The 12528-nt window shown below is 40.6% G+C and overlaps 1 protein-coding gene across 8 annotated transcripts in view; it reads right to left on the reverse strand.

The window, feature by feature from the left end:
• Vps13b (vacuolar protein sorting 13 homolog B) overlaps positions 1-12528 on the reverse strand; it is a 568282-nt gene that overhangs the window by 522393 nt on the left and 33361 nt on the right. For all 8 annotated transcript variants that reach the window (XR_013046389.1, XM_076555926.1, XM_042264499.2 and 5 more), the window contains exon 4: positions 362-482. Coding sequence is in view for 7 of the 8 variants with exons in the window: in XM_076555926.1 (XP_076412041.1) it covers positions 362-482 (121 nt within the window). In the remaining variant the exon portion in view is untranslated. The remainder of the gene's footprint in view (positions 1-361; positions 483-12528) is intronic.

Below are 12528 nucleotides of genomic sequence, written 5' to 3' on the forward strand. Positions count from 1 at the left end.
ACACTACTAGCTCAGGTAAATAAAGACATCCGGAAATAAAAAAGGCTGTATCTATGATTTTGTTCAGCTACAGCTACCTCAATGACCCAGTGTCTTCTCTCGGCTCTAACACAAAGCATAACAGGGAGACCCTGAGTCTCTGCTGAGAGAGGTTCTGACTAACTTGTTACAAAACAAAGGACCAAGATCTGACGAGAAGCCATCTGTGAGGGCTCTGGCCCAACATGTTCTGAAGTCATGTGGCAAAGCACACGTGCACATGGCCTAAACATTTTACGGCAGCAAATAAGCCTGAAAATATATGTTCTACAAATACTAGCTCATGGTCAGTAAGAGCGGTAATCTCAACATCAGAGGTTACCTGGTGGCAAATCCGGGTCTGTAGGAGCAGCTTGCTGGACTCTTCGAGGTTTTATGGAAGATTTTGTGTTCTCAGCAGTGCTTCGGTTGGTAGAGTTAGAACCACAGCTTTCATGGTCATCCTATTTTTGTTTTAAAGGAAAAAGAAACATTGATCACATTTAAGGACTGGGAAATTTTGGTCAGCATATGAATTATGATTACTAAAAGTCAGACTTTCAATATTTTAGCTCTAAAACTTTATGTAACCAACTTTCAAATTCTTCATTTGCAAACAGCACTTAACAATAACTAGTTTAAGGTCTGGGAGATGCTCAGCAGTTAACAGCACTTGATACACAGCATGAAGACTGCTGACCCCAGCCTACACGTAACATGCCACACATGGTGCTGCACATACCTGTAACCCAGCACAGAGGAAAGCAGAGACAGGAGGATTACTGGGGCCTTCTGATGGCCAGCCTAGCCAAAACATACAAGCTCCAGGGTTAAAAAGAAGCCGTGCCTCAATGGAATCAGGTGGAGAATGATGGAGAACATGCAGTAACCTCTTCTGGCCTCAGTGCACACAAAGGCAAGTGCATCCACCATGCACACATGAACTACTTCAGAGCTTCTTTCTTTAGCTACTACCAAAACAAATTACCTGGCAATATCCAAAGACTTCTTATTTATGGCTTTACAAAACTACATGACTATTAATAGAAATTTCATAATGATTTCCATATCAAAACACAAAACAAATAGAAAGGGAATTAACGTCTTGTTCTTTGACTTCTATGTTAAAATTTTCATTATTTGGAATCCAAGCAGTCATCTTAGTTATCTTTAACTATTAATGTCATGATTCTTCCACTCTTTGCATACTATTTAACAATACTTACTAAATTACTATTGGTAGTAGATATAAAGTTTACATGGGTTTGATATGGATATCATAGAAAGTTAAATTGCACATTTTTACTTATCTCATTTATAAAATGCAAATGAGTATAATTTTAATGTCCTAAATCAACATTTACAAATAGTCTTAATTGGTGGACTTATTTCCTAAGATAAATTAGTTATTATGCTTGTCATTAAGGATTTCAAAAATGTATCAAAAATATTATTAGGTAGTTGCAAGCAGTATTTTTTTTCTTTTTCTTTTTTCTTATTTCTTTTTCTTTAAGTAATAGGAAGATAAACACAGTATCATTCCATTTGGAAAAACTAGGTAAGTTACACCTTAAAACACACACACACACACACACACACACACACACACACACACACACACAAATTTAATTAACTAATTAAATACAAAAGGAAAACAGGTATGAGAAAAGAGAATAGACCAAATAATAAGGTAAGTACAATTGTCAACTTATTCTCGTTTTAAGAATAAAAGGGCACATTTTTAACTTGAGACATGCAAATGTGCAGTGAGAAGTCCAAGACAAAGGTTAAATGACGGTGCCCTGACCTCCAATTCACTACTCAGGAATCACTATGACATTTACAATAATGGGGAGAAATTTAGTTTTTATTTCACACACACACACACACACACACACACACACACACACACACCTAATAATTACTAAATTTGCTGATCTAATTGGTAGTAGGAGCAAATAAAAAACATAAAGGCTTTCTTTCAAAAACTAGAATTCAAGGGCTGGATAAATGGCTCAGCAATTAACAGCATTGGGCTGCTTTTGCAGAGGACCTAGGTTTGGTTCTCAACACCCACATGTCTGCTCACAACTGTTTGTAACTCCAGTTCCAAGGGATCCAACACCCTCTTTTAATCGTTGGGGGCACCAGGCATGCACATGATGCACAGGTATACATGCAAGAAAAACATCCATATACATAAAATTAAAATAAATAAATAAAATCTAAAATATGTGTGTGTGTGTATATATATATATATATATATATATATATATATATATATATATATATATATATATATATAAAACTTCTGGGCTGGGTTATATACTCCATGGATAAAACACTTGCCACACAGGTATGAGGACAAGATTTGCATTCCCAGCACCTACCAAAGAGTTAGGCATGGCAGTCCACTTAATCTCAGTAGTCAAGAAGCAGAGACGGGGTCAGCAGGGCAGCTATGGCCAGACTAGCAGAGTCAGCAAGCGCCAGATCTAGCAGGAGACCCTGCCTCAGTAAATAAACACTAGAGGAACAAAGGAACGCCCCTGGCTTTAACATCTGGACTCCACAAGCACGCGCACACACGTACCAAACACCCACCCACATGTGAACCATACACACAATACATACAAGCATAACACACACATACATTCAACAAAAAGAGAAAAATACTTACTCAATAACACAAGAGAAATATACCCTAATAAAAGGTGAGTCTTTTACAATACAACATAACTTCAGATGCTGGTGACACATTTGGGAAAATATTGTCTGAAACTTCATATAAGCAAAAAGCAAAATATTTGATATCATAAACAACAAAGGCAATGTGCATAAATTTTTGTTCATTTTTAAGATAATGGATAATTCCACAATGTTTCATTCAACAAAACTTTCTAATTCCAGCTTTACAATGACACCTTCTATAGTCACAGGCATGCTTCAGACCTCCAATACTTCAAGACTACTACTAAGAGCAAAACCTAAATATAATTACCCTCAGTTCAAGAAACGACCTTACAACATCCAGTTAGATGCTTCTGCACAATATTAACATTAAGAGCATACTATTAATTTTTGAAACGTGTTTGCCTCAAAAGCCCAGAAGTAAAACACGTTCATTAAGGAGATGTGAAAAAAAATCTTACATGAACTGCCAAAACTAGCATAATTATGAAAATATTTAACACTGAAACCATCTGAAATCACAACCTGCATCAAATTACAGTGATGTCATAATAAACACTCCAGCCAAAAGCCACTCAACGCTACCACAGTCCAATAAATCTGGGGTACAAGAGATGACAAACATTTTAAAGCAAAAGAAAGAAGTTATTTTTATTTTTAAAATGTTATTAGAAGCAAAAAGAGAATACGGCAGACTAAATATGAGTTTTCAAAGAGGTTTTTTTTTAAATAAATAAATAAATTCACTGTTAATAAAGCTTCTCTACAGAACTACATTGTTGTTACTGGAAAGAAAAGCAAGCTTAATATATTTATAATATACTTGAAATTTTAGTATGTATACAAATGAGCATTAGCCATGGTACTCAAAGGAATATACACTATGAAACAAACATTACCAAATGTGTGAATATTTTTTTAACTGTGGTTAAGAAACTGTGATTATATACATATTATAATTAGGTAAGAATCCTTTTGTAATTTGAATTTATTTGACTTCAATTATATTTTAATTGTCACAATTACAAGTGGGCTTCCAGTCAAAGCCTGCCCAATCCAATTAAATAAAAATAAAGCAAGATAAAAATATGAAATAAATGTACCACATTCTAAAACTGGAATTGTTTCATCATTATTTTTAAATTTGTCTTGTGCTTTTCACCAGTAGGTATCTCTTTGGAATATTACACATTTCTATCCATTGAAAACTTCCAACTTCAAATAAAAGAAACTATGTTTTCAAAAATACTAGTCAGAATATTTGAGATAACTTTTAACCCCAAAATATTACATTTCTATCTTTCTTTTTTGGGGTTTCAATTTTTCCAAAATTTCTGGAAAGCCTATTTCACTGCAAAAAAATGTTTTCTCTTGAGGATCACATAGCTATTTCTGAAAATGCTGCCCTTCGCTCTTCGTTAAATAAGCAAGAATGTCATTTCTTCCTAACAGAGGGAAATGCAGCAAATACTGAATGCAATACATCTATTACTTGCATTTGACAGGTCATGGCTTCAGGTAGCATACTGTCCCCTTGGCCTTTACAGGTCTAGTCAATTAAAACTTGAAAAACATCAACTAGCAAATTCACAAAGTTGTGATAAGACTGAGGACAAAACTTAAAATAGGTAACTGCATCGTTGTAAAAACGGCAATAAATTAAGACACAAGAGCGAGCCGATGGAGAGAGGAGCTGAGTGTTGGGAAGAAAAAGTGATGTGCACTCTGCTTTCTGGCATAGAACTCAGAAAGCAGAAAATGATGAAGGCTTACCCGCTGTTGTTGGGAGGTTTTTTTCCTTTGGGGGGGCTGCCACCCAGATACCAAATAAATCATACACGGAGGCTTATACTTAATTATAAATTCACGGCCTTAGCTTGGCTCGTTGCTAGACAGCTTTTCTTAAATTAACCCGTCTATCTTTTGCCTCTGGGCTTTTCCCATTCTCTTACTTCTGTAAATCTTACTCTTACTCTGAGACTTACTGTGCAGCTAGGTAGCTGGCCCCTGGAGTCCTCCTCCTTCTCTGGCTCTTTCTCCTTTCTCTTCTCAGATTTCTCCTTCTATATCTTCTCTCTGCCTGTCAGCCCCGCCTATCCTTTCTCCTGCCTCGCTATTGGCCATTCAGTTCTTTATTAGACCATCAGGCACAGTAACACAGCTTCACAGAGTTAAACAAATGCAACATAAACAAAAGTAACTCACCTTAAAATAATATTCCCCAAGACCCAGCTGCTCTAGACACCAAGAGCTCCTGAGACACTGAAAAGATTTTGGAAATAAACTAATACAAGACTCAGGAACACTCCCCTCCAGTCCTCTCAGGTAACAGGCACTGTAATGTTCAGATCAAAAGGCATCCCAAAGAGCATCCATACCCTTCAGGGTACCCAAAAAGCAGAAGCCAACTAAGATGTATGCCTGGAAGGACAAAAAGGAACCACAGAAAACATTTTACTATTCCTCGTGACAAAAATGGGAACCTCAGAGCTGAGAGATGGCTCTGGAGTTAAGAGCACTTGCAGCTCTTGCAGAAGACAGGAGTCAGTTCCCAGCACCCACATCAGACAGCTCACAACCTCCTTTAACTCCAGCTCTAGGTGATCGAACACCCTCTTCTAGCCTCCAGGGTCACACATACATATGAGCACACACATGCACACATGCACACACACACACACACACACAAATAATAATGTTTTAAATGGGAATCTCTGGCTCACCCCTAAAAACTAAGAGCTGTATTGAACTTAATTTGGGTCATTCCCTTAGTTTTAATGCATTCTTCAAACATTCATGGGTCAGAGACTTAAGCCCAAATTTCATTATGCATATAGGCTTTAACAAGCAATTAGGGTAGGAAAGAAAATGACAACCTTTCATTCTTGCACTTAATTACCTCAAAAAGCAAAGAAATAACTAATTTGTCACCAAAGCCAAGAGTACCATTTAGTAGTCCACAGTTTAGTAACACAAGTGTAGTGACCATCTAGGTGGTGGGGCCCATCTTCTCTAAGGTCCACACTACCTGGTCACAGGACAAGAGCTCCTGTTCACAGATGACTCAACCACCCGCCAGCCTTTTTGTCTTCTCTTCAGCTCCCTCACACAGGACACTGTACTGGCTACACTACAATCCAGCCATGCCAGTCGGCAGTAACACACTGAATAATTCTTCTTTACTGAGGTCGGTGACATTTCTCTGTATACTCCTTTCTTGAACCACTAAATTTGGAAAACGAATTAGTAGAAATTTGGAGAAGAAAGTATACAGAGAGAGGCAACCTGACCAAAACCACATTATATCATATAATAATTACCAGAATTTAGAGTGGGAACTGGGCACTTAATTTACTACAATATCCATTAATGTGTACTTTTCCTGAACAAGTAATAGCTGAGCAAAGAAAAGTATATGTTGAGCACTTTGAGAAAACATAGAATAGAGTAAGTGGTACCTCTGTCCAGACACACACTAAAACAGGAAGAGCAGTTTCAGACCTAATCTGTGGCAGCATGTGGTATAAAGAAGAGTTTCCTTCCCTCATTGCACACTTACATGTGCTGAGCAGCAAGGATTTAAAGAATAAGGCAACTAACATTTCCCTTTTAAAAACCTAAGGAGTAATGTAAGGTAGGAAAGAAAAAATAAGGAAAATCTGTGTTTATGATGCTTTCAAATTATCACATTGTCAAAACATATACTCACACCTCTCACTCTCTTCCTATTCAAACCAATGACTACAAGAATATCCTCCTTTTAAAGATGAGGATATTAAAGCATTAAGGAGAGGATGGCTCAAAATTACCCCACTACTCAATGCACAATCCTGACCAGAGCTTGAGGAGCCACGAAAGCATCACAAAGAACATGAGGCTTGAAAAGATATTCCACTAGAAGAAAGGGAAAGGAGAAGGAAGAATAAAAAAGGAAAAGGGAAACAGCTTACTTCTTATGAAAATGAGAAATGAGTAGCCCAAGTTTAGGCACTATGGAGAGCAATAAAATAGGATGCTGTGAAAATAGGCCAATGGTGGTGTCCTTGAATTAGGTATTTATTCTATGTGCTGGTAAGAAATAAAGCCTGCAAGTGGGAAGGTAGCAAGATGAAGAAAAACATTCCAAAGGAGAGGTGCCAATAAGTAATAGCTGCAAAACTTCAGAAACCTGAGTGGTGAGGGAACACCAATGTGGACTTCTTACACAGACCCTGAGGGATAGATGACTTAGAAGATAAACGCTCTTCACATTTGCTTTCAGAGCCGTGACAAACACTGGGAAGGAAAAGTCACTTCCTTGCAGGCCACAGTCCCTCCCTGAGGAAAGACAGGCCAGGACCAGGAGCTGACAGAGAGGACACTGCTTTCTGGTTGGCTTCCCCTGGCTTGCTCAGCTTTGTTTATCCAGCCAGGCCCGCCTTGTTTAGGGATGGCACCACCCACAGTGGGCTGGGCCTGCCCACATCAATCATGAATCAAGAAAATGCGCCCAGAGACACTCCCACAGGCCTATCTGTTGGGGGCATTCCTCAATTGAAGTTCCCCTTCCCAGATGACTCCAGTTGAATTAACTAAAGCCAGTACCACTGCTTGTTATACAAGCAGACAACCTGAGTTCAGATCCTCAGCACCCACATAAAAAGCTGGGCAGCAGTACCATCTGCAGCCCCAGTGCTGGGGGCTGCTGGGAGATAATCCTTCCGTACACTGGTTTAATAAAACGCTGACTGGCCAGTAGCCAGGCAGGAAGTATAGGCAGGATAAGAGACAAGGAGAATTCTGGGAAGAGGAAGGCTGAGCCAGGAGATGTCAGCCCGCCGTCCAGGGAGCAGCATGTAATGTCACACAGGTAAAGCCACAGAACATGTGGCGACATATAGATGAACAGAAATGGGCTGAGTGTAAGTTTAAGTAGGAAGCCTGAGCTAATGGCCGAGCAGTTTTAATCAATAAAAGTCTCTGTGTGTTTACTTGGGTCTGAGCAGCTGCGGAACGGGCAGGACTGGCGGGGCAAAGACAGGTGGAACTCTGGAGCTCACTGGCTGGCCAGTATAGCCAAAGTTGACAAGCTCCAGGTTCAGTGAAAGACCTTCTACCATAAAACAAAGTGGAAAGCATTCCAGGAGGACACACAACTTCAATCTCTGACCTCAACAATGAAAGCGCAAGTGAGTGCAACTGTATACATATATACACGCATGTACAACAGACACGCCTGTATACATATACACACGCATGTACAACACACACATGCCTGTATACATATACACGTGCATGTACAACACACACATGCCTGTATACATATACACATGCATGTACAATAGACACACACCTGTATACATATACACATGTATGTATAACACATACACGCCTGTATACATATACACATGCATGTATAACACACACACCTGTATACATATAAACACGCATGTACAACAGACACACGCCTGTATACATATACACACGCATGTACAACACACACGCCTGTATACATATACACGTGCATGTACAACACACACGCCTGTATACATATACACGTGCATGTACAACAGACACGCCTGTATACATATACACGTGCATGTACAACACACACGTATACATATACACGCATGTACAACACACACGCATGTATATACACACACATGTACAACACACGCATGTATACATATACACGTGCATGTACAACACACACATGTATACATATACATGCGCATGTACAACACACACACGCATGTACATATACACGCGCATGTACAATACACACACATGTACACATATACACGCGCATGTACAACACAGACACGCACAAAAAAAAAAGGATTAAACATTGGCACCCAGAATATAGAGGTCTAAAACGAGACCCATAAACTCTGAAACTGACTCAGTTCCTTCTCCCAATACCCTTATGCCATCCCCTGGCCCCAAAGGAACCATCTGCTTTTAATGCCCTAATTCAACTGAAGACTGTGGACTATGCCCGGACTTTGAAAATGATGCTAATGAGGCCCACTGAGTCCAGGCTTGGAAAAGAGATTCTTGATCATGAATTGGATGTGAAAATACTTCTTCCTAAACTCCACACTATTCTAAGATGGGGGAGAACAAGTGAGTTTTCCTAAAGGATATAATTTTTAGATAAAATAATAAACATTAAAGGGCATTTCCAGGAAGTACATCATACCAACAAATATGACTATGTAGGAATGGAGATCAGATAAAAATTCAGGACTCTGGGCCAGGTGGTGGTGGCACACATCTTTAATCCCAGCACTCGGGAGGCAGAGGCAGGCGGATCTCTGTGAGTTCGAGGCCAGCCTGGGCTACCAAGTGAGTTCCAGGAAAGGCGCAAAGCTACACAGAGAAACCCTGTCTCAGAAAATTCAGGACTCATCTAAATAAGTCAAAGTATTTGAAACTTGAGATTTCCAATACAAAGAGAAGGATTTGTTCTTCTGATAACACGCCTGAGGAGACCAACGGAAACACTGAAGGGAAGAAATGCTAGCAACGAAGCGTGAAGGGAATTGCGAGGTGACTGGAGCTGTGAATACAGGGGAAACACGGCTCTGCTCGAGCCAGAGGTTCCAGAAGGGAAGACGAGAGGATCCAGAACGGCCATACACGCCGGGGAGAGGGATTTGAAGGACCCCACTTTTCCTAAGGGTATTTAGCTAGAGACTAAGCAGCTGAGAATGTCAGTTCCACGACTGGCAGGCCTTCCCTGTAAGCACCTTTACTGTTTTTTCTTTATTCTAGCTGTTAGGAGCAGCCACGTGATTGACAGCTGTCAGACCCCTCCCTTCTACCAGGCCTCGTATAAGGGTCTTTCAATGAAGCAGTCCCTTCCCTGACAACCAGCTGTTTTGAACACTCCACAATCCTGAGGAAAAGCCGCTCCAGCTTCCAGGGGCAGTGAAATCAAGCGGCCGTGACCACCCTGCAGACTTCAGAAGACACCAAGCAGGACACCTCAGGTAACTCTAGCTGACCCTTCCCCTTCCATTGTTCTCATTCAGGTCAGATGGGGGAGCCCCTCCCCAGACTCAGAAAAAAGCTGGTGATGTAGGTGTCATGTGAGGCTTGTCACCGACTCATAAGCAAAGCTTGTCGATGGTGATCTGTATGGCTTGGGAGGGAACTGGCCATACATGACAGGCAGAACTTCAACCTGAGCACAAGCCACACACACACACACACACACACACACACACACACACACACACACACACACTTCTTTTAGTTACCTGAGCAGACTACTTGTCTCGTCAGCAGGCTATCTGTCTTGTTGGAACAGTCAAGTTTCTCAAACAAGCGCATCCTTCTTCCACCCCACACACCTGTCCTTCCCATCCCTGACCCTCCACCCTAACCCCAGTGCTGCAACGTAAGAACCAGACAGGGCTTCTCCTAAGTGGTTTGATCTATTTTTATGATTTCTTTTTAGTTCTTTCCCTCCCTCCCTCCCTCCCTCCCTCCCTCCCTCCCTCCCTCTCCTCCTCTCTCTCTCCGTGTGTGTGTGTGTGTGTGTGTGTGTGTGTGTGTGTGTGTGTGTGTGTGTGTGTGTACACATGAGTACTGGTGCCTTCTGCAGAAGCGGGCACTGGATACCCTAGAATCACAGGTGACTGGAGTCAACTCCACATGGGCGCTGAGAAATGAACTCAAGTCCTCCAGAAAAGCAGTACATGTTCTTAACTGCCTAGCCATCTTTCCAGCCCCTCTAAACTTGTTTAACTTCTACAACAGGCAGAGGGACGACCTAGTAACAGCGAGGGAAGACATGCCCTAGGGTTCAGCCTAGAGTTGCAGCAAGAGCACCAGCAAAGGAGATGGCTGGAAGACACAAGACACTGCAGACACTGACCACGAACTAACTCCAGAAGGTAACGGTCCTAAAGAGACAAGACTGGAAGCCCTGCTCTCAGGAAAAGGCAGAGATGCTATATATGTTAAGAGCTACTGTCTTGATACCCAAAGCTCAGGGACTGCTGTACCACTAGCTACTGTTCCCAAAACCTAGGTTAGATGCTGGAACATGAGTTGCTAGAAGCTGGTATCTAGAGTCTAGCACAACACACCTCTGATGAACACCTAAAAGTTATTAGTCTCTGGCTCAAAACCTCAGACCATAAGCCTATGTAGTGTTCAGGAGTAAGAACTCTGAGACCCTGGGGGCTTTAAGACCAGCCTGTAAGTCTCTGGAACTCAAAAGCTTGAAAAGGACAAAGAACTCTCAGCCAGCCATCAGGAACAGCAGAAGACAGTTACCAAGCTCTCTATATGAAACCAATAATAAAGTCTCAGTCCTTGAAAGGAACTAACACAAAGCTGGAAAAAAAAAATGTCGAAGGGAAAGAAACTTCTTAGAATTTAGATAAGCAAGTCTAGCATCACCCAATACCAATACTGCAGGTGCTCTGTACTGCCAAGGTAATACGTGTTGATAAACCTTTTGTGACGTCAAGTGTGTGTGTGTGTGTGTGTGTGTGTGTGTGTGTGTGTGTATCCAAAACCTTAAAACCTATATAAAAACAAACATAGATGAACAGTGTCTCTCTATAACAACATTTGATATATATTCTAATAATTTGATTTTAATAATTCATTACCTCATTTCCCTGTCTCTAGTTAACACAAAATGACTACACAGGGTTCTAGGTACATGGATATCACAGTATATGTTAATCTAACATTTACTTTGCTAAATTGTCTCTTATCATAATATTAATGTAATTAATGTAACATATACAGTAACTTTTCAATAAAGTTTCAACTCAATAAAAATGGATACAGATTATCTAATGTTTAATAATCATCAATATAAAAATTTCTATGAAAATATATTTCATACTTTAAATTTAAATGAAATTCTCAAATAATTATGTACCTTTAAAACAAGACTTTTTCTGTAAAGGACAGACACTAAGTGCTCAGGGCTTGCAAAGCACTTATGCTCTGCTGTTTCCACTCCTCTGTGCTGCGGAAGTGTGAGGACAACCACAGAGGGCAGCCGTCAAACAACTGTGACCATGTCTAAAACTCTCGTTTACAAAACGAGCCATGGGCTCAGGAACAGAGTCATGACCAGTATCTAAACCATCTGTCTCCATTTAAAATGTACTATTTAAAATGTAGCCATGATTCAAGCTGAAGACATTTTATAATCTAGTGATTTGATTTTATTACCTAGGCAAAAAATTCAGACCACAAATAAATATATCTGAATTATGAGAGAACCTGTAAAAACAGATGGAGGGGAGTTCAAACTTCATGACCGACAATAAAGCACTGCCAGGAAAATGCGGCTCTCCTCTTCCCTTAACTGAGTGTCAGTAAGAGAAGAGGCGAAGAGAACAGACAAGACAGAGTCCGTTAAAAACAGGCAGAGCGGCAGAGGGTATCGGGGCACATCTGTAATGACAATGGAGGCAGACAGGAGGGTATGAGCGGAAGTCCAGCCTGGGCTGTATGCTAAGTTCCAAGCCAACCATGGTTACTCAGTGAGACTAAGACTCAAAAGTAAATAAGCAGTCAATAAAGAGACTGAACAAGTCCAGAGACTCGGGGGGGGGGGGGAGCAAACTATAAATATTTCTAGAGCCGGGTGGTGGTGACGCACACCTTTAATCCCAGCACTCGGGAGGCAAAGGCAGGCGGGTCTCTGTGAGTTCGAGGCCAGCCTGGGCTACAAAGTGAGTCCCAGGAAAGGCTCCAAAGTTACACAAAGAAACCCTATCTCGAAAAAAAAACAAAAAAAAAAATTTTTTTCTAGAAATAATATACACAACTTCCCATAATCTTAAACACCATGTTCTAAAC

The sequence above is a fragment of the Peromyscus maniculatus genome, chromosome 20, assembly GCF_049852395.1.
Source record: "Peromyscus maniculatus bairdii isolate BWxNUB_F1_BW_parent chromosome 20, HU_Pman_BW_mat_3.1, whole genome shotgun sequence".
Classification (NCBI taxonomy): domain Eukaryota; kingdom Metazoa; phylum Chordata; class Mammalia; order Rodentia; family Cricetidae; genus Peromyscus; species Peromyscus maniculatus.